The following is a 19,708-nucleotide window of genomic DNA, read 5'->3' as shown; positions in this document are numbered from 1 at the left end:
AGAAAGAAAGAAAGAAAGAAAGAAAGAAAGAAAGAAAGAAAGAAAAGAACAAAGAAAAAAAAAACTTGTTTTAAGGATCAGGCATGGAAGACACCCATGATTCCTACATTCCGGAGGCAGAGGGATGTGGATCATTGCTATGAGTTCAAGGCCAGCTTGGTCTACACAGTGATCCCTTGCTTTATTTTGCTTTTCAAATGAAGGACTGAGCATGGCAGCTCATGCCTTTAATCCCAAACCTGAGAAGCAGTTGGATCTCTGAGTTAGAGGCCAGCCTTGTCTAAATTTCCAATCCCCAGACTGGAGATAGACTCCAAAACAATTAAAAGCCAACTGTGTAAGCCCTGGGTTGTAAGCTCTCCTCCATGGCTGCTTCTTTAGGCTTTAAGTTCCTGCCTTAACTTCATTCTGTATAGGGCCACAAGCTGTAAGACAACATGAACCCTTTCCTCTCTGCGTTGCTTTTGGTCATGGTGTTTATCACATCGAGAGAAACCTGACTAAGAGCTTGTCCAGCATGCACTGGGCTCCACTTCTAACATGAGAGAAACCAGCCGTGGCAGTGTTCGTGTCATCCTAGTACTAGGGAGGTGGAGGTAGGAGGATCAATAGCTTGAAGTCATGCTCAGTTACGTAAGCAAGTTTGAGGCCAGCCAAAGCACCAGACTCTGCTCCCCAGAAAAGGAGCAACACTATTTATTTATCTAATAAGTTTTCACTGTGCAGTGCAAGCAGCCTTTGGAGGCTCATTGCTCTTACCTGAGCTGATGACAGGTGTATGCAGCCCCTCCTCTCCACTACACAGCCTTCCAACCGGTGTGTGAGTCTTCGCATACAGTTTGTCACGAGCGAAACTACTCGGTTCCAAGGAGAAATCCTATCAGTATTTTAGTTTTGTACCTTTAAAAACCGCCTGGCCCTGTTTTTCTTTTAATTTCATTACAAACAGGGTGTTGCCTTGTAACCCAGGCTGGCCTTGATCTTGAGATGGCCTCAGCCATCTCCTGCCTCAGCCTGGTGTGTGCTGTACCCCCCACCCCCTTTCTAAATGGTGGTTTTGCAGCTGGGATTCTCTCCTTGGTTCCCCAGCCTCCTTCCTTCTCTGGCTGCTCTACTCTGCCTTCTAGTTAGTGGCTACTGCAAGAAGTTTTTCTCACAAGAAAACACAGTAAGGCACCACAAAAAAACCTTAAGGCGACTTTGTTCTCCATCATGGAGGACCAAGCCCTAGCACTAACTCTTCAGTTTGTTTTCTGTGTGGTACTTGAGTCAAGACCCCACTCTATTTCCTCATTCCCAGCTGACTTCAGACTCGGATTTTCTGCCTCTGCCTTCCTAGCACTGAAATTGACCTTTTTGTTTATTGCATCCTTAGAACAACAGTAAAAAGGGAATGTAAGTTAGCTAACCAACCTCCCCTTATGGCCATACCATCCTTGGATGTTGCCTGACCTCATCTAATTCCATTCTGTTACCTGAGGGTCCATGGAAGGAAGATAGCCACTCAAAGACGAATGTTGGCCTGGCTGGGAGCAGGGGAATCCAGCCTCTGTGGACTGAATCTTGAACAGTCTCGAAGATTTCTTCAGGGTCCAAGTACATCTAGAAAACAGCGTTTCACTCTGATGCTCGCCCTAGATACTATGATTCCACAGGAATTCCACCACAATTCAGTGTGTGAGAACACGCCATGGCATACGTGTGGAATGTGCAGAGTACAATCTGCAAGAGTCAGTTCTCTCCTCCCCTCAGCTGGGTTCTGGGGTTGAACTCAAGTTGACAGGCTTGTGGAAAGCACCTTGACCCACTGAGTCATCTTGCCAGCCCAAGATACAAGCTCCGAGTGTTGGGAATGTAGGTCATTACTAGTGTGCACAACTCCCTGCTTTTCATCCTCCACCAGCATCCCAAACAGACACGCACAACTTGGAGTCCAAAAGCAGTTCTAACTTCTGTCATGATTGGTTTCCAAGGGCACAGAGTGTAACAGAATATGTAATCAAGCTTGGCATTAGAAAGTTTCCTTATAACGGTAAACTAGCCAGGTAACAGTTACCTGGGCCTTAACATTTTATCTAGACCTTAATATTTTACCTAGGTCCCAATACCTCCTTAGCTGCACAAACATGTTACAAGCTCCATTCCTGCCACCTTAAACTATCTCCAGTGCTAAGCTCTTGTCAAGTAAATGAAGATTGTGTCAGATTTTCTGCCAATAGGAACACCCACTTCAACAGCACTTCCTGAACCATATATAAATTTTTATGGTATTTGCCTTTATAAGCTGTCCCTGGATTGGACCACAACATAAAAGAGAACCGCTGCCTAAAGAGATGGCTCAGTGGTTAAGAGCACCAACTGCTCTTCCAGAGGTCTTGAGTTCAATTCCCAGCAACCACATGGTGGCTCACAACCATCTGTAATGGGATCTGATTGTGTCTGAAGACAGCTCCAGTATATTTATATAAATAAAGTAAGGTGAGAGAGACAGAGAGAGAGAGAGAGAGAGAGAGAGAGAGAACTGCACCAATATAAGAAACTTTGGAATAAGACTTCCATATTGCTGGGTGGTGGTGGTGCACACCTTTAATCCCAGCGCTTGGGAGGCAGAGGCAGGCGGATTTCTGAGTTTGAGACCAGCCTAGTCTACAGAGTGAGTGCCAGGACAGCCAGGGCTACACAGAGAAACCCTGTCTCGAAACCCCCGCCCCCCCCCAAAAAAAACCCTGCAGGATCATAAGTCAGGGATCACAGTTCAGGTCCTGAATCTGGACCGCGGCCCTGGTCAAGCGGTCCTGGGGCGCATGCTCAGTAGACTGCCCCTGTCTGAGACTGGGGTTCGTTTTTGGTTTTTTGTCTTTTGTTTGTTTTTTTTGGTTTTTCGAGACAGGGTTTCTCTGTGTAGCCCTGGCTGTCCTTGAACTCACTATGTAAACCAGGCTGTCCTCGAACTCAGAAATCTGCCTGCCTCGGCCTCCCAAGTGCTGGGATTAAAGGCGCGTGCCACCACTGCCCAGCGAGACTGTGGGGTTTGTGTGGTTTGTGAAGTGACTGCTGGACCCCAACAGGAGGCTTGCTGCCAAGCCTGAAGGCCTGAGCTCAATCCCAGCACCCACATAGTGGAAGGACAGACAGCCTGCAAAGGGTCCTCTGACCTCCACATGTGTGCTGTGTGGCATAAGGGTTTGTACATGCACAAGCATGGTGTCTTCAAATAGTCCAAATGCACACACAAGGTTGTCTGATAAAACCTAGCATGCTACACAGAAAAGGAAGCACAGGGGACCAACTAGCTTCTTGTTTCATAGAAAGGATGTCCTCGGCTGGAGAGATGGCTCAGCAGGTAAGAGCACCAACTGCTCTTCCAGAGGTCCTGAGTTCAAATCCCAGCAACCACATGGTGGCTCACAACCATCTGTAATGAGATCTGATGCCCTCTTCTTGGGTGTCTGAAGTCAGCACAGTGTACTTACATATGATAAATAAGTAAATAAGTCTTAAAAAAAAAAAAGGATGTCCTAGCACAGGACAGAGGGGTTTGGTCTAAGTCTGTTTCTTCTTCATCAACAGGCCAGAATGCCAGTATCCTCCAAACAATATGGGGCAAAGGCATTCTAGATACATGTGCTTTTCAGCCATGCTTGTTGGCATACAATTATAGTTCCAGCTATTTGTGAATTGCTTGCATTCAGGAGTTCAGGGGCAAGCCTAGGGAACAAAGCAAGACCCCAGGGTTCCAGTTTTGGAGACAGAATCTCATGTAGCACAGGCTAGCCTGGAATCGAAGAGGTAGTTAAAGATGGCCTTTAACTCATGATTTTCTTCCAGTTTCCACCTCTAGCATTGGGATTACTGGTGGCTGAAAACTAATCTTCCAGGAAAGGGGAGAGTTTCAGGTGTGGTGGTCTCATGTTCGTATTCCCAGCACTTACGAGAGTGAAGTGGAAAGACTGCAATGAATTCAAGGCCAGCTGGGGTACATCAAGAGTTTTAGGACAGTCTCGTGTTCAAGGCCACCCTGGGAATAATGCTCATGAGCCTGTAATTTCAGCCTTTTGGAGTTGAGACAGGAGGATTGTGGGGAGTTACTGGATATCCTAGCTATAGAGTGAGACACTGACTTCTAGCCCCATCACCCAAAAGAGGAAAAACAAATTTTAAAAAAGGCTGGGCAGTGGTGGCGCACGCCTTTAATCCCAGCACTTGGGAGGTAGAAGCAGGAGGATTTCTGAATTTGAGGCCAGCCTGGTCTACAGAGTGAGTTCCAGGACAGCCAGGGCTAAACAGAGAAACCCTGTCTCGAAAAAAAAACAAAACAAAACAAAACAAAAACTCCAAAACAACAACAACAACAACAAAAAGTTCTTCGAAGCTCTTTTCCGGACCCCTTTTCCAGGTTGGATCTCAGCGGTGCGCGTGTCCACCTTTGCCCGCAGGGAGGCGCTGTGATCACCGCAGTCTAGACTCTCTAGGCTGCGGCCACGACACCGGAAGCCTCTTTTACCCAGGCTTCCGGTCTTTACCCGGGCTGGGAGCTGCGTGGAGTTAGACTTCGAGATGCCGACTGGCGACTTTGAGTAAGTGTGGGGTGGCGGCGGGGTCGCCAGAGAGGCTGTGAGGGGGCGGCTCTGGGCTGTGTGGTGGTCTGGGCGGCGCGGAAGCCGGGACCCGCTCACCCATCTCCTGTCCCCGCAGCTCGAAGCCCAGCTGGGCCGACCAGGTGGAAGAGGAGGGAGAGGACGGTGAGTGCTTGTGCGCGGGCCGCTCGCCCTGCCCTGTGCCCCGCTGCAACCCTCAAAGACACCCCCCCACACACACACACACACACACGCACGCACGCACGCACGCACGCTGGCTTGAAAGTCCCAGCCCTGTGTCTCACTTTACCTTCCTCCGCGAATCCCCTCTGGCAGACAAGTGTGTCACCAGCGAGCTCCTGAAAGGAATCCCTCTGCCCACCGGTGACACCAGTCCAGAGCCCGAGTTACTGCCCGGAGGTGAGCGACGTCCATCCCTGTCTTCTCTCTTCTCCCTTCCGACTCTCAAGCCTGCTTTTCAGCCAGTCCCCATTACCCGGGAGTCAGTTTCTGTCATCTTCCTCCAGACCCACTGCCACCTCCCAAGGAAGTCATCAATGGGAACATAAAGACGGTGACTGAGTACAAGATAGAGGAAGATGGGAAGAAGTTCAAGGTGAGGTTGAAGTAGGCGCATATGCTCAGTGCTTTTGTGTTCAGGGGTCAGATCGGTGGTGAGGGGATGCTATCAGTGCTTTGGATGGCTGAGGCAGGGCCTGAGACTCTGGAAGTACTCTTTTCCATCTTCAGATTGTCAGAACCTTCAGGATTGAGACCCGGAAGGCATCAAAGGCTGTGGCAAGGAGAAAGGTGAGATTCTAATGCATTTGGGGGTTGGAGGTGTTCCCTAGGAGTTGGGATCCCCTTTTTGTTGATGTTGAATACAGTTTTAGTGTTAGGCCTTGAAAGTTTAGGGCCCAGGAGTAGATGAGGTTAGATTTTTGAAAATACTTTACTCACTTTTATTTTTTATTTTTTTATTATTCTCCTTTTGTGTGTGGGTGTGCACAGTATCATTCCCCCAGCACACAGCACATTACACTTTTGGTTTGAGATGGTCTCTCCATATTAGGAACTAGACTAGGCTTGCTGGACACTAACCCCCAGGGGTCCTGCTGTCTCTACTTCACATCTGGCCTACACTGGGAATACATGCTTCTGTGCACAGTTTTCCATTGTGGGTGTTTGGGATCAAACTCTGATGGGCACTCTCGTGACAGATACTGTACTGAGACATACCCAGCTCTCTTGAGTTTTATTGTTTGTTTTTTCTAGACAGGTTTCTCTGTGTAGCCCTAGGTTTCCTGAACTCTCTCTGTAGACCAGGCTGGCCTCAAACTCAGATCCACATGCCTTTGCCTCCCAAGCCATAGGATTAATGGCAGTGCCACCACTTCCTGGCTTGTTATTTTTGAGGTGCTCTAGCCTTCATTCTAAATGCTTCTGCCTCAGCCTCCTGAATCCTGACCTAGACTCTTTGTCCTTTGACCCATCTACGTGAAGAAGCCAGCAGCCTCTGTTTTTGAGGGGTGAGGGCTTGTGGAGGAAGGACGGCAGCACTTGAGAGCATTGTTCCATGCCAGCCACTCAGCAAGACATGACTTCTCAGTCTCTTCTTAGCGAGGCAGGAAGCTTTGTGGTTTCCATTTTACAGGAAGGAAATGAGTTTCAGGTTTAACTAGCTCAGGGTTCCTAAGATCTGGGTGATCCTTCCTTCATTCCTGATGGGAGCTGGCCCATGGACCTGCCCAGAAACTGCCAGTGGCACAATTGAGCCCTATACTCAACTTTTTATACGAGAGTTACAAAGTATACTGCACTTTGTCACACTGAGCTATCACACCAGCACGGTTTTATTTATTTATTTAGATAGGACCTCATATAGCTCAGGCTGGTTTTGAGCCTGTGGTTTTGAGCTGAGGATGACCTGCAGCTCAGGATCTCCTGTTTGCACCAGGCAAGTGTTGGGGCGACAGTTGTGTACCACCGTGTCTAGTTTAGGAAATGCGTATTGTCACTGTTATCACACAGAAGGCCTCTAGGGAGACTAGATCATAGGATTCAAGGCCCCAGAATGGTTGTCCGTCTGGGGTACCCACTGCAAGATCTTCCTGTCTTTTCCTCACTTCTTCCCATTGTTTTTTGGGAGCCCAGAATTGGAAGAAGTTTGGCAACTCAGAGTTTGACCCACCGGGGCCCAATGTGGCCACTACTACAGTCAGTGATGACGTCTCCATGACATTCATCACTAGCAAAGAGGTGAGCAGGGTGAAGCTGGAGCTTGAGAAACGCAGCGGGGGTGGTGTGGGCAGGACACGGCAGCCCCCTCTGAGCTGTCCCCCCCTGTTTCCCACCAGGACCTAAACTGTCAGGAGGAGGAGGACCCAATGAACAAGCTCAAGGGCCAGAAGATTGTGTCTTGCCGCATTTGCAAGGGCGACCATTGGACCACCCGTTGCCCCTACAAGGACACACTAGGACCCATGCAGAAGGAGCTGGCTGAGCAACTGGGCCTGTCTACTGGGGAGAAGGAGAAACTGCCAGGAGGTGTGGGTGTGGGGCACCTGGGAGGGCCTCACTGTTCTCCTTCCCTACATTACCTATGGCTGAGTTTGAGTGGCTTCAGGCATGGTCACTCTGATGTGTGACTCTAATTTGGATGTGCATGTATATATGTATGTATGTGCACATCTATTCAGGCCACGCCCATGCGTGTGCTGGGCTCAGTTGGCTGTAATGTGGTGTCCTGTGACTGGGACAGAGCTTTACTGCTCACTGTCTCACTGTGTGCCTATAGTCTGGGTGCTGCCAGGCTGCTATGCTCTAGCTTGTGGGGCTCTGCAGTGCTGGGCTGTGGATGTCCTGTGGCTGTTCATTTTGCTCACGTCGTCCGTCCGTAGAGACGTTGAAGGGTGGTAGCTTCCTGGAGATGTCTGGGTGTCCACACCTGGGGTCTGGGGCTGAGTAATCCTTATGTCTGCTGCTTTCCAGAGCTGGAGCCCGTGCAGGCTGCCCAGAACAAGACAGGGAAGTATGTGCCCCCTAGTCTCCGGGACGGAGCCAGCCGCCGTGGGGAGTCTATGCAGCCAAACCGCAGAGGTGAGGAGAGCAGGAAGACCCGGGTGGCAAGTGGATAACTAGATACTCTGTAATTACGCCTGCATTGTGGGCATGGGGTCCAGCTATGGCATCTTCTCATTGCTACCTCTCCCTGCCCTGCCCTGCCCACAAAGCTGACGACAATGCCACCATCCGTGTCACTAACCTGTCTGAGGACACTCGTGAGACTGACTTGCAGGAACTCTTCCGGCCTTTTGGCTCCATCTCCCGAATCTACTTGGCCAAGGACAAGACCACTGGGCAGTCAAAGGTGGGTGAGGTGGGCTGAGGAGTGAGTAGCTGGAGAGAAAGGGTCCCGTGACCCACTTCTTAACCACCTCCATGTCCCTGGCCCACAGGGTTTTGCTTTTATCAGCTTTCACCGCCGGGAGGATGCTGCACGTGCCATTGCAGGGGTGTCTGGCTTTGGCTACGACCATCTTATCCTCAATGTCGAGTGGGCCAAGTAAGAACCCTCCTACCCCTTTCCACATTCTCCCTAGCTCAGTTCTGTGGTTGCCAGACCTGTCTGAAGGAAGGTCCTTTATTCTCTGAGAAACACCTTGCCAGGCATGATGCTATTGGTCCTAAGCAGGCAAGGCCAGGGGTTCCCTGGTGTGTGAGTACAGTCTCAGATAATGTCCAGGATCATGAGTCCCCACCTGCATCCTTACCACCTCCCTCCCTCTTTCCAGGCCATCAACGAATTAATAAGACATCTGCTACCTGCTGCTGTCGTCCAGATCCTCAGGGACAGAAAGCTTCCAGTAAACATACTCTAAATACACTGTGTCCTGCTTGTTTTCATGGGTCTCCCTCTGGAGGGCTGGGGGTGTGTGTGGCTGTAGCTGGCCATGGAGAGCAAGGGGCCAAGCATGTGGCCAAGGGCATAAGGATGCATGTTGTCAGGTCTCCAAAGAAGGGCCCCAGCTCTTGTTCAGCCTGCATCTTATTGGAGAAGCAGGGGTAGCCAGCCATCCAGCACAACTTGGCATCTGCATTCAGCACTTGTGTGAGGTGGTAGGGCACATAAGAGCAGGCATGGAGAGCCACACTGCTGGTCACCAGCAGCATGCAGCTTCTGGGCTGTGGTCGTGCCGTGGTTGTGTAGCACAAGCCCCAGGAAATTGTAGGCCATTAGTGTGAGCAGCAGGGGCAGGAAGCCACCTATGCCTGCCAGGATCAAGCTGTAGGTTCTGAAGACCTCTGGCTGGCTCTCCTCCGTTCTTAACACAGGCGTTAAGATTGCCATTACCGCAAGTCTGTTGAGGCAGTTTCTGGTAGGAGAAAGTAAGCATGGGGGCAGCACACAGGATGGCCATGACCCAGCTGGCAACACTGACAGCCCAGGTGTGTTTGGGTTGCAGGTGTCTGTAAAGAAGGTGTCCACAATCACCATGTATCAGCTGAGGCTGATAAAGGTGCTAAAGATGTCACTGAGTACCTTGCAGGTGGAGACAAATTGCTCCAGGCAGCATGCCACATCGCTGAAGCTCCAGTTTTGAGGAGGGTAGAAATAGGCAGCCAGAGGAGGCAGTGTTAGTGCATAGAACAGGTTGCTGACTGCTATCTGCACAGAAGACTACAGCTGGGGGCCAGGCCACTGCCAAGAGGAATCCTGCAATCAGGATGAGCCAGAGGAAGTCCTGAAAACTTGTACTTGCCAGCAGCTTCCAAGTACTTTTAAATAAGTTATCAGACACACACTAGAAGAATGCATCAGATCCCATTACAGATGGTTGTGAGCCACCCTGTGGTTGCTGGGAATTGAACTTGGGACCTCTGGAAGAGCAGTTAGTGCTTTTGTGGGCAGAACAAGTTACCTGCAGGCAGGGTAATATCTGACTTGGAAACAAGGCCGGGTAGGTGCAGGACCCTGTACTGAGTCGGTACAGAAGCTTGCTTGCCATCACTACTCAGCAGTTGTATCAGAACACTCCCCTCCTGAAGTTGCTAGGTCCCCCAAAGCCACCAGAGGGTACCCAAGATACCAGAGAGGGGGTATCCATTTTGTAGCCTTACCATTCCAAACTCTGCTCCCAATTTACAAAGTCTTACATGGTTCCCCTCCCAGCAAGCGGCCTTTAAGAGCCAGGTGCAGTGTTGTGCTTACACCTGGCCAGGCCACCTTAAACTCCCTTAGTACCCTCCCATCATCCTTTCCTTTAATGTCCCTCTGAGCTGGCACCTGGTATGGCATTGGTTAGCCTCATAGAGCACACCTGAAGGGGGCAGACAATCCTCACTGCAGCTTCTGGGCTATATATACAAGGTCCTGCCTGAGTTCCTAGTAGTCTGGTCACTTGTCTGTACTTGCCAGTCAGAGTGACACTTGCTACCTAGCCCACTTCCTCCTTGTACTATCCAAGTACTGCTAGCTCTGCCCTGCCCCAAGCAGAGAGAAGACTCAAAAAGTGACATGTTCAGGTTTATTGGAGGTAAGAACTGGGCAGTTCCTTTATGAAAGGAAACCGGACTGCACTGGATCAGGGCAGCTTCCGGGCCCCAATCTGGGGCATCCATAGTCCACCCACTGCCAGGCAGGTTCAGGTTCGTCTCCTTGATGTTGGACCTGAGTCCTGGTGTGTGGCTCTAGGTCTCATCTTGGTCTTGACTCTCTGGGATCTACCACTCAGCTTCAGAACCCGCCAGTTGCCACCCTGACCCCGGCCTTTATTACCAGGCCTCTGCTCCTTCCTTCGATGCTTCTTGCCCAGAGGTGCCCCCTGCCGTCTCCGCTTGGCCACTGTGGGGAACAAGTCTGTAGGGAGAGAAATGGTTAAGGTCCTCAGAAAAAGTGAAATGGGCGGGCCCAGGTGTCACCAGCAGACCCTGTCCCACAACACCTTCATCAGGTTCCTCGCCCACAGCCTGGCGAAAATACTCGGCATCATCCTCTTCATCTTCAGGCTGGCTTGCCCCCACTGCCTCTGGTGGTGCTCCTGGGTCCTCAGCATCACTGTCACCATCAGCCCTTGCACGGGCTCGCTTTATGCCTGCCAGGCTCTTCTTCCTGGAGGGAGAGTGTGTTGGCGTCAGCCTGCCCAGACTCCCTGCTCCCAACCCTTTCTGTCCAGTGTCTTTGCATACTTGTGGGCTTCACGCAGCTCCTTCTTGCGCTGCAAGTTCTCAGCCTGCTGGTTCTGACGCTGCGCCTTCAGTCTTAGCTTTTCTTCCTTCGCTGCCAGGATGGCCTGCAGCTCCTCCTCGGTCTTGTGTACTGTGAGGAAGGACCAGACATCTGTCAAGGTCACAGTGGGACTGAACACTGGTCTCATGGGCTGGCCTCACCCTGTCCCCTCACCAAAACTGTGGAAGAGGACATTGCCGTTCCCAACACCCTCCTGGATCTTAATGAGCTGCAGTGTCATCCGGGGCCCAATCTGGCAACACATGGGAATGGGAAGAGAGTCAGGCTAGCTTTGGGACTGGGAGCTATGAGGGCCACCATAGCCACCCCTCACCTCTGTAAGTCGTATGGCACTCTGCTGGGCCTGCATGTTGCCACGGCCAGCCACAGCCTGGGGTAGTTCTGTGGTATTGTGTTCTCCGTCTGGCTCCGCCTCACTTTCTGACAGCCCCGCACCCCTGTGTAGGACAACAGGTTATCTTGGGGGCTCCACAGGCCAGCTCTAGGACCCAGGTGCAGCTGCCACCCACCCGCTTTCTTACGTGGCCAGCAGCTCACTGATGTCCTGCAGTCGGCTCATGTTAGGGAACTTCTCCTGTAAGAGTTTCTTCATGCCCCGGCTTGCACCCACGGGGACCACCTTGATGCTGCTGCAAAGCCGGAGGAGAGGGAGAGGTGAAGGGTCATGGGGTCCCAGGTCAGCTCTTTGCCCTCTCCTGTACATGCATCAGGGCGTTTACTTTGAGTCTGAGCAATCACACAGTCTCAGCTGCAGAATTCTCATCAAGTGCATGGGTATCCCACATTGAGTCCATCCCACCAACACTCACTAGTGTCGGAAGTCCAGCTCTTGGTTGTCGGGATTGTGGTTAATGAGGAGGCAGCGCTTAATGGTGTTCAGGTTCACCTGGGGGCAGAGGCAAGAGGTACCCGTGAGCCGCCTGGGGACTTAGCCTGGGAAGGAGTACTAGCGTTCTCCAGCAGTCTGTCTGCAGAAGGCACTACGGATGCCCCAGGTGTTAGGGCGACAACCGGGGTCCTCAGACTGTCTGCAGCACTGGCTAAAGTCTCAGTTGCAGGGGCCACCAAAGCCAACCGTAAGACCTTGTAAGGAGCCTAATCTGAGAACCACCAGTGCCAAGGTTAGCACCTGAAGCTCTGCAGCCAAGTCTCGTCCTGCTGGGTGGCTAATGCAAAAAAGATCACAAGTCTAATCCTGGCCTGGTCTAACACACGACCTTAAATTGAGAATAAGGGGCAGGGATATGACTTAGTTAGCAGAGTGCTGGTCTACAATGTGTAATACCCAAGTTTAATTACCAACACCTAAAGAATAAGCTGTACACCTCTCAAGGTGTACTAGGCACAGAAGAGACGGAAGATCAGAAGAAGTTCAAGCCCAGCGTCAGCCTCAAAGTTGGAGACCTAACATGTGGTCTGCAGTACCCACTCCCTCTCCAACTGCCCAAGCCCTGCCTGCCAGTAGCTGTCACAGATGTGGCCTACCGTGTGCACGTTGATGGATGGGAACAGGTTCTGGAACATGGTGGCCATGAGTTTGACGTGCATGCCCTGGGGGCCGAAGCTATTGAGCACCAGGAGGGGCGGGTGGTTAAACTGCTGCTCATGCATCCGGTGTCTACGCAGGGAAGAGACCACGTCCCGTATTAGTGTGTACTGAAAGAAGGGAGAAGAGAGCTAAGGACCGCCTGTGTGACCAGGGCCCTCCCCAGGCAAGCAGAGCTCTCACAGCTACCCTTCTTCACCTTGTTGATCTGGAACGTCAAAGTGGGGCCTCCTGGGAGACGCATCAGCTTCTGCCAAAGAAAGGTAGGGTGAGGGTGCAGGGGTCTGGCTAGCCGGTGGGGCAAAGAGAGAGCCTTGCTCCTCTGCTTCAGAGCGTTTACTTTGAAGCCAGCATCACAACAGCTCAGGGCAGTGGGCTCATCATGAGACAGGAGCAGCTGGGGCTCAGGGAGGGGAAGAGAGGGTGTGGTGCCCACTCACCAAGTATACACTGTTATCTGTTTTGCTCAAAATAAGAAAGTGTGTGACCCCCAGGGGGCCGGCCACTGCCACACAGTCCTTCAGTGAGTTCTTCTTTCGAACCTGATAAGTGGAGAAAGAAATGGACACAGACACTGACTAAGCGGAGAAGCTTAATCTGATGATTCTGAGACGTCGTTTCTGACCGCACTCCTCTTTCTGGAAGTATTGGGGTCCTACCTGTATCCCTAAACTATAGCCCCGGCACTCAAACATAATTTTTAAAAAGTATTTTTTGTGCAAGCGGGTAGGGGCGCACAGATGGAGGTCAGAGGACAATCCTGCAGGAGCCGTTTCACCCCCTCCTCTACGTGGGGCACAGGAATTGAACTACAGTTTAACCGAAAGCTCCTTTTCCCGCTGAGTCACCTAGCGATTGCCCCCAACGTACGACGTTATTTATTTATTTATTTTTAACACGAGACCTCACTCCGTTGGGTCTAGATGGGTCTCTATGGTACTCTCCCCCTCCGTTCTATTCCAGATTTCGCCTGTACGCCATTATGCCTGGATCAGCAGTGCTGGGGTTTCAGCCAAGGCCTCCCTCGTGGAAGGCAGGCGCTCTGCTACTGCATCTACCCCAAGTCCTGCTCCTGGCCCCACGTGTCCTCGCCAAGATGCCGAGCCCCGAGACCGGAGCTGAAGGGCTGAGGGATGCAGACCTGCAGACGGGTGGCGGTGAGAGGTTCCATGACCCGCCGTACATCCAGGCTGAGTTGCTGGACACTGCGACCCGCTCGGCCTCGCGTGAACACGAACGAGTGCGGTTGTGCGGCGTAGGCCTCGAGGTTGCGGAGCTGCGCCTGGGCACGAGCGCGCTTCTGATGTCGGGACTGCGGGGACGACAGGCAGGCGGTGAGCGCCCAGGCTTCGCTCGCGACCCCACCAGCGCCCCACGCCCGCCCGGGCCGCCGCGCCTCACCCGCCCGGACTGCCCCATGCTGCCTGCTTGCCCACGAGGCAGCCTCTGTCTTCGCTTCCGGCGCACACCGCTCACTTCCGTGCAGGAGACTCAAAGAGGACGGACTTTACGAGCTGTGGGGCCAATTTCCGGTGCCGCTCGGCTTGTAGCTCTTCCCACTTCCTGCGTGCCGGCTAGGGACGTTATCCAGCGGCGCTTAGTTCCGGGTGGCAAAAAGGATTGTTATGAAGATGTCCGCCCTGATCCTTTCTCCAGAAATGAGAGGGGCCTCACAGTCATTTGAGGGTTCGAATCCTTACCCTGAACGCTTCAGCAAGGCGTGCGACTTTTTCTCTACACCTTCCCCGCCCCTCCCCCCATTTTTTGGCCTTTCAGGCAGTTTTTTTATTCTGAAACAGAACCTCACGCAGCCCACGCTGACCTGCAACTAACAGAGATCCACACGCATATGCTGAGCGCTGGGATTAGAGGCATGTGCCACCATTCCTGGTTGGCTAAACTCACACAGATCCGTAGGCCTGGGTCTTCCGATCTTCCAAGATCTGGAACTAAAGACAAGTACCACCATTCCACCCCCTCTCCAAATAGATTGTATTTATTTATTGTCTGTGGTGGCGTATATGAGGTCAGAGGGTAATTTTTTTTTTAAAGATGTATTTTATTTATTTTATGTGTATGAGTACACTGTAGCTGTACAGATAGCCGTGAGCCATCATGTATATGGCTGATGGGAGTGAACTCAGGACCTCTGCCCGCCCTGCTCATTCCCGCTGCTGGTTCCGGCCCTGCACGCTGTCTTCAGACACACCAGAAGAGGGCATCAGATCTCATTATGGGTGGTTGTGAGCCACCACGTGGTTGCTAGGATAGGAACTCAGGACCTTCGTAAGAGCAGTCAGTACTCTTACCCGGTGAGCCATCTCGCCAGCCCGCAACCCCCTTTTAAAAAGATTTATTTTTTACTACTACTACTACTACTACTACTACTACTACTACTACTACTATTATTCTTATATTTTTGATTTTAGAGACAGGGTTTCTCTGTATAGCCCTGACTGTCCTGGAACTCACTCTGTAGATCAGGCTGGCCTCGAACTCAGAAATCCGCCTGCCTCTACCTCCCAAGGGCTGGGATTAAAGACACGTGCCACCACTGCCCGTCTCAGAGGGTAATTTTTAAGAATTGGTTCTCTCCTGCCCTATGAGGCCTGAAGATGGAATTCAGATCCTCAACTTGGTGGTAGGTTTCTCTACTCACTGAGTCAACTTGCTAGACCTCTAAAATGTTTTAAACTATTATTGTGTTATGCTCATAGGTATTTTGCATACACAGATGTTTGTATGCCACTTCTGTGACTGTGGAAGCAGGAAGAGGACATCCTGAAAAAGAAACTGGAGTTACAGATGGTTGTGAGCTGCCATGTGGGTGGTAGGAATTGAACCTGGGTCCTCTGTAAGAGCAGCCAGTGCTCTTATCCCTGAGCTGGCTCTCCAGCCAATTTTATTGTACAGTAAGCTTACCAATATTGGATTTCCTTCTGTTTTTCAGACATCTTTAGTTTAGGTTGACTCTTTCATGGTCTCTTTCTTCCTTGCTTCCATTTCCTTCCTTTATTCCTATCTCACTTTTCTCTTCCTCATTCTGCTAGTTTGCCTCCCATCTGTTGTATTTTAACAACAATTCCTCTATTCTGAGGTCCTTAACAGACCCTAAGTGAGTATCCTATCACCCCACCTTCCATGAATAAAGATGAAGTCCTGATCCTGGGCACACTGGCTCCTGGCAGGTGGGGCTCAACCAGCTGTCTGCCAGATCCTAATGGCCAGCTTTCCTCCCCAGAATCCTGTCTGCAGACGGGCAGAAGTGTGGAAACTTCCTTTGAAAGCCAAGCACTCTGAATCTCTCAAATCTTCCTCCCCCTCCCCCGGTCCCCCATCTCAGTTGCAGGACTTTGGGCTCATCCCTCCCCCTATTTTCTTTTATTTGAGACAGGGTTTCTCTGTGTAGCCCTGGCTGTCCTGGAACTCACTCTGTAGACCAGGCTGGCCTCGAACTCAGAAATCTGCCTGCCTCTGCCTCCCAAGTGCTGGGATTAAAGGCGTGCGCCACCACTGCCTGGCAGGCTCATCCCAAAAGTCTTTCAGTGAAGGGAAGGACGTTCACCCTAAGGCTTAGCATCTTACACCCCTTTTAGGATCTCCCTCTGCACCACCTATTTTGCCTTCCCACTCTAGCTGGCTTTCTATTTTTTTTTTTTAAAGAATTATTTATTTGGGGTTGGAGAGATGGCTCAGAGGTTAAGAGCACTGGCTGCTCTTCCAAAGGTCCTGAGTTGAGATCCCAGCAACTCCATAGTGGCTCACAACCATCTGTACATATAATAATAAATAAGTCTTTAAAAAAAATACCTTTAGGGGCTGGTGAGATGGCTCAGCAAGTAAGAGCACCGACTGCTCTTCCGAAGGTCCTGAGTTCAAATCCCAGCAACCACATGGTGGCTCACAACCATCCATAATGAGATCTGATACCCTCTTCTATGGTGTCTGAAGACAGCTACAGTGTACTTACATATAGTAAATAAATAAATTTAAAAAAAAAATACCTTTAAAGAAAAAAAGAATTATTTATTTTATGTATAGGAGTACACTGTAGCTGTCCTCAAACTCACCAGAGGAGGGTATCACATCCCATTACAGATCCCATTGCCCTGTGGTTGCTGGGAATTGAACTCAGGACTTCTGGCAGAGCAGTCAGTGCTCTTAACCCCTGAGCCATCTGGCTTCCTCTTTTCTCTCTCTCTCTCTCTCTCTCTCTTTCTCTCTCTCTCTCTTTTTTCCTTTCTTTTTGAGACAGGGTTTCTCTGTATAGCCCTAGTTGTCCTGGAACTCACTCTGTAGACCAGGCTGGCCTTGAACTCAGAAATCCGCCTGCCTCTGCCTTCCAAGTGCTGGGATTAAAGGCCTGTGCCACCACCGCCTGGCGCCTGGTGTGTTATTTTCATTTTAAGATGTGCAGTATACACAGGAATGTGAGCACACTCATCCTTCTCTTTTTCTTATTTTTTTGAGACAGGGTTTCATTATGTAGACCAGGCTAGCCTGGAACTCACAGAGATCCATCTGCCTTAGCCTTCTTAAGAAGGCAGAAGCAGGCAGATTTCTCAGTTCAAGGCCAGCCTGGTCTACAGAGTGAGTTCCAGGACAGCCAGGGCTACACAGAGAAACCCTGTCTTGAACCCCCCCCCCAAAAAAAAAGACTTCAAATTGGCAATTAAGACCTAAATTTCTGTTTTAAAGAACTGGGCAATTTCAGGCAAGTCCAGGCCTCAGAAGCTGAGGTGCCTCCTGGCTTCAGGCAAGGACAATGGGTCAGCAGCAGTTTCCAAACTTCCCCAGCAAGCTTCCAGCCGAGTCATGGAATGTCCATAGAGATGGATCCAACATATTAACACAGCGGTTACCTACCCCACAACTGCCTAATGTGCTGTAAATCAGGCCTGCAGGCTCATGTGGGTGTCACTTGGATGTCTCTCTGGCTGTCTTGGTAATGGAGAGACTCTAGCATACTGGACTTCTGCAGAATAAAATGCTCTTTGCCTTTACATACTATTTAGGCCAGGGTGTCATTCTTCGGTGAATCATGAGCCCTTCCTCCTGAGTGTTGGGATAAAAGGCATGTACTACACACGCAGTGAATAGTTAGTGACTGTGGTAGTTTGAAGAAGGCTCATATATTTGAACATTTGGGACCCACTTGGTGGAACAGTTTGGGAAGAGTTAGGAGGTGTGACCTTATTGGAGGAGATATGTCACTTTGTGGATTAAAAAATGATGTTATTGCCAGGCAGTGGTGGCGCTCGCCTTTAATCCCAGCACTTGGGAGACAGAGGCAAGTGGATTTCTGAGTTCGAGGCCAGCCTGGTTTAGAGTGAGTTCCAGGACAGCTGGGGCTATACAGAGAAACCCTGTCTTGAAGAAAAAAAAGGTGATGTTATTTTCCTGCCACCACCGCCCGGCTAGATTAGATTATATTAAATGCAGGTTTCTTGGAAAGCTGCTCTCTGGTGGGTTCACTAGCCCCAAGGACTGAGGCCAAGGAAGTCACAGGGAGATTTTTGAGGGGGGGATAAAGAGAGAAAGGGTACAGGGCAGGAAGAGAGAGAAGGAGAAGGGGGTGGAGAGACCAAAATGTCTAGACTATATAGGGGAGAGCCTCTGGAGGAAGGGCACCCCAATCCTTGGGCCGGAGAGATCAGGATTGGGGGCAGGGTGTGCCAGGTTGGGACTGCTGCTGGGAGAACTGAGAAGCCAGTTCTGCTTTGGTATGCAAAACATGCACCCCCAGTCCCAGGGTCTGAAACCAAACAAAAAGCTCACTCCCCTGCTTCCTGCTTGTAGATCTCCTGCAAGCTCTCAGCTACTGCTCCAGGATCATGTCTGTCTATCTGTCTGTCTGCTGCCATGCCCCCTGCCATAATAGCTATAGACTCACCCTCTGAAACTGTAACCAGGCCCCCAATTAAATGCTTTCTTGTGTAAGTTTCCCTGGTCATGGTGTCTCTTCAAAGCAGCAGAAGAACTGTGACTAAGACAAGGATCTAAAACAAAGAGCTTCAGACCAGCTCAGGAACTCATTGGGTAGCATACAGACCGAAACATCTGCCTGACAAGAAAGCCAACGTAGTAATGAGAGCACCCGCAGGCAGAAGCCAGGAGAAGACTAACAAGGTCTGCACAGAACAACCCTCAGATAACATTTTCCACCCCAAAGCTCCCTTTTGTATCCTCTAAATCCCCAAGCCCCCTGCACCTTGGTACAATCTCCACTTCGTTGTTCTAGTAAAGGACTATCTGATCTGTTGAGGTCAGTTTGCACTGTCTTTTCTTTTCATGTTGCCTCCATCAATCCACATCTACCACCCATTCCCACTCCCTTTTAAGACAGGGCCTCACTGGCTGGCTTGGAATTCACAGAGATCCAACTGCCTCCCAGGTACTGTGATCAAGCATGTGCCACCACATCCAAAGGTTTTGTTTTCTTCTGGCAATATTGGGTACCAACCAAGGACCTTGTAAGTGTTCTACCACTGAGCCATGCCCCCCAGCCCTTCACTGGGGGGATTCTAGGCAGGGGCTCTGCCATTGAGTCACACCTCTACTGGCTACTAGGATTAAATGAGGTTTACCCCTTTAAGGGTGTCCCCAGTGCCAGGCATCAGGATGCTCGTCTGAGTCTGGAGCCCACAAGTCTACCAAGGCCTAGGACCTCCCATGCTCTGTGAGCCTGAGAGAAAGGAAGAAACTCATAGAGGGCAGTGGCCTCTGTTATCATGCTCTGGAGGCCTGGGCAAGGGGATCTGGCTTTTCTGCCCAGGGTTCTCACACTGGAAATACTAAATATTTACACTTGCTGTGCTCCCAGGCTCCATCCATGCTCTGGGGGATGGGTGGTTTCCAAGTCTTCTCTCAGCTTCTGTCCTTTCAGCCTCCTGCACCCAGATAGTCGGAGGCCCTCCCGGTCCTTCATCCCAGTCCTTCAGGCCTTTCCTCAGATTTTGTGGGCTTGCTGCAAACCTCACTGGAGCCAGCATCTGGGCCGTGAGAGGTAAGAGTGGGGTAGGTGTGGATGTAGGTAGATGCTGTTTGTAGAACGCATCTGGTCTTGACTGTGTGTATTGTGTGTGTGTATGTATGTGTGAATGTATGTGGTGTATGTATGTGTGTGCATGTGTATGTATGTGTGTATATGTTTATGTATGTGGGGCACAGGGAGGCTCCCAGGCCTCTTGTCTACTCCAAGCTTGCCAATGAAGGAGCCACATGTGCCCAAGAGAAGACCCTGCCCAGTGCTTGGAGCTCATGCCTGATAAGCCATCGCTGTAGCTAATGCACCTTGCCTCTAGCTCAGAAGTCTCATGGCTCTCCGTGCTTCAG

The 19,708-nt window shown here is 50.8% G+C and overlaps 2 protein-coding genes and 2 non-coding genes across 5 annotated transcripts; 1 reads left to right on the top strand and 3 right to left on the bottom strand.

The window, feature by feature from the left end:
* Positions 1–4,474: 4,474 nt before the first annotated feature.
* Eif3g (eukaryotic translation initiation factor 3 subunit G) lies at positions 4,475–8,463 on the top strand. The gene is made up of 11 exons (XM_031344581.1): positions 4,475–4,577; positions 4,696–4,742; positions 4,914–4,997; positions 5,105–5,193; positions 5,328–5,387; positions 6,732–6,836; positions 6,935–7,124; positions 7,569–7,676; positions 7,811–7,947; positions 8,036–8,142; positions 8,372–8,463. The coding sequence occupies exons 1-11, from the start codon at positions 4,558–4,560 to the stop codon at positions 8,385–8,387; spliced, it is 963 nt and encodes a 320-aa protein (XP_031200441.1). The 5' UTR covers positions 4,475–4,557; the 3' UTR covers positions 8,388–8,463.
* LOC116072967 (suppressor of SWI4 1 homolog) lies at positions 6,413–13,922 on the bottom strand. Of its 2 annotated transcripts, XM_031344579.1 has the most exons (14): positions 13,775–13,904; positions 13,515–13,685; positions 12,814–12,915; positions 12,573–12,623; positions 12,313–12,483; positions 11,637–11,713; positions 11,349–11,456; positions 11,141–11,264; positions 10,981–11,059; positions 10,767–10,896; positions 10,523–10,689; positions 10,357–10,437; positions 9,121–9,294; positions 6,413–8,953 (listed from the first exon to the last, which is right to left on the bottom strand). In XM_031344579.1, exons 1-14 carry the CDS (start codon positions 13,790–13,792, stop codon positions 8,928–8,930), a joined length of 1,479 nt encoding a protein of 492 aa, XP_031200439.1. In that variant the 5' UTR covers positions 13,793–13,904; the 3' UTR covers positions 6,413–8,927. The 2 variants fall into 2 exon arrangements, with proteins under 2 accessions (XP_031200439.1, XP_031200440.1); XM_031344580.1 differs by lacking the exons at positions 6,413–8,953; positions 9,121–9,294 and having other exon boundaries at positions 10,092–10,437; positions 13,775–13,922.
* LOC116074153 lies at positions 11,524–11,603 on the bottom strand. The gene has a single exon (XR_004112109.1). It is a non-coding gene; the product is annotated as a small nucleolar RNA U105B (small nucleolar RNA).
* LOC116074148 lies at positions 12,685–12,767 on the bottom strand. The gene has a single exon (XR_004112106.1). It is a non-coding gene; the product is annotated as a small nucleolar RNA SNORD105 (small nucleolar RNA).
* Positions 13,923–19,708: the final 5,786 nt, after the last annotated feature.

This window comes from Mastomys coucha, unplaced genomic scaffold, assembly GCF_008632895.1.
Source record: "Mastomys coucha isolate ucsf_1 unplaced genomic scaffold, UCSF_Mcou_1 pScaffold23, whole genome shotgun sequence".
Classification (NCBI taxonomy): domain Eukaryota; kingdom Metazoa; phylum Chordata; class Mammalia; order Rodentia; family Muridae; genus Mastomys; species Mastomys coucha.
This window is presented reverse-complemented; position numbering and strand designations above follow the sequence as displayed.

Excerpts from the sequence above, each read along its gene's own strand:
- Eif3g (XM_031344581.1), top strand. The coding sequence starts at position 4,558 with ATGCCGACTGGCGACTTTGA. Across the intron at positions 4,743-4,913 it reads GGAAGAGGAGGGAGAGGACG|ACAAGTGTGTCACCAGCGAG; the intron begins GTGAGTGCTTGT and ends CCCCTCTGGCAG. Across the intron at positions 5,388-6,731 it reads AGGCTGTGGCAAGGAGAAAG|AATTGGAAGAAGTTTGGCAA; the intron begins GTGAGATTCTAA and ends TTGGGAGCCCAG.
- LOC116072967 (XM_031344579.1), bottom strand. Across the intron at positions 12,484-12,572 it reads TGACGTTCCAGATCAACAAG|TACACACTAATACGGGACGT; the intron begins GTGAAGAAGGGT and ends CCCTTCTTTCAG. Across the intron at positions 8,954-9,120 it reads AATTTGTCTCCACCTGCAAG|AAACTGCCTCAACAGACTTG; the intron begins GTACTCAGTGAC and ends TTCTCCTACCAG.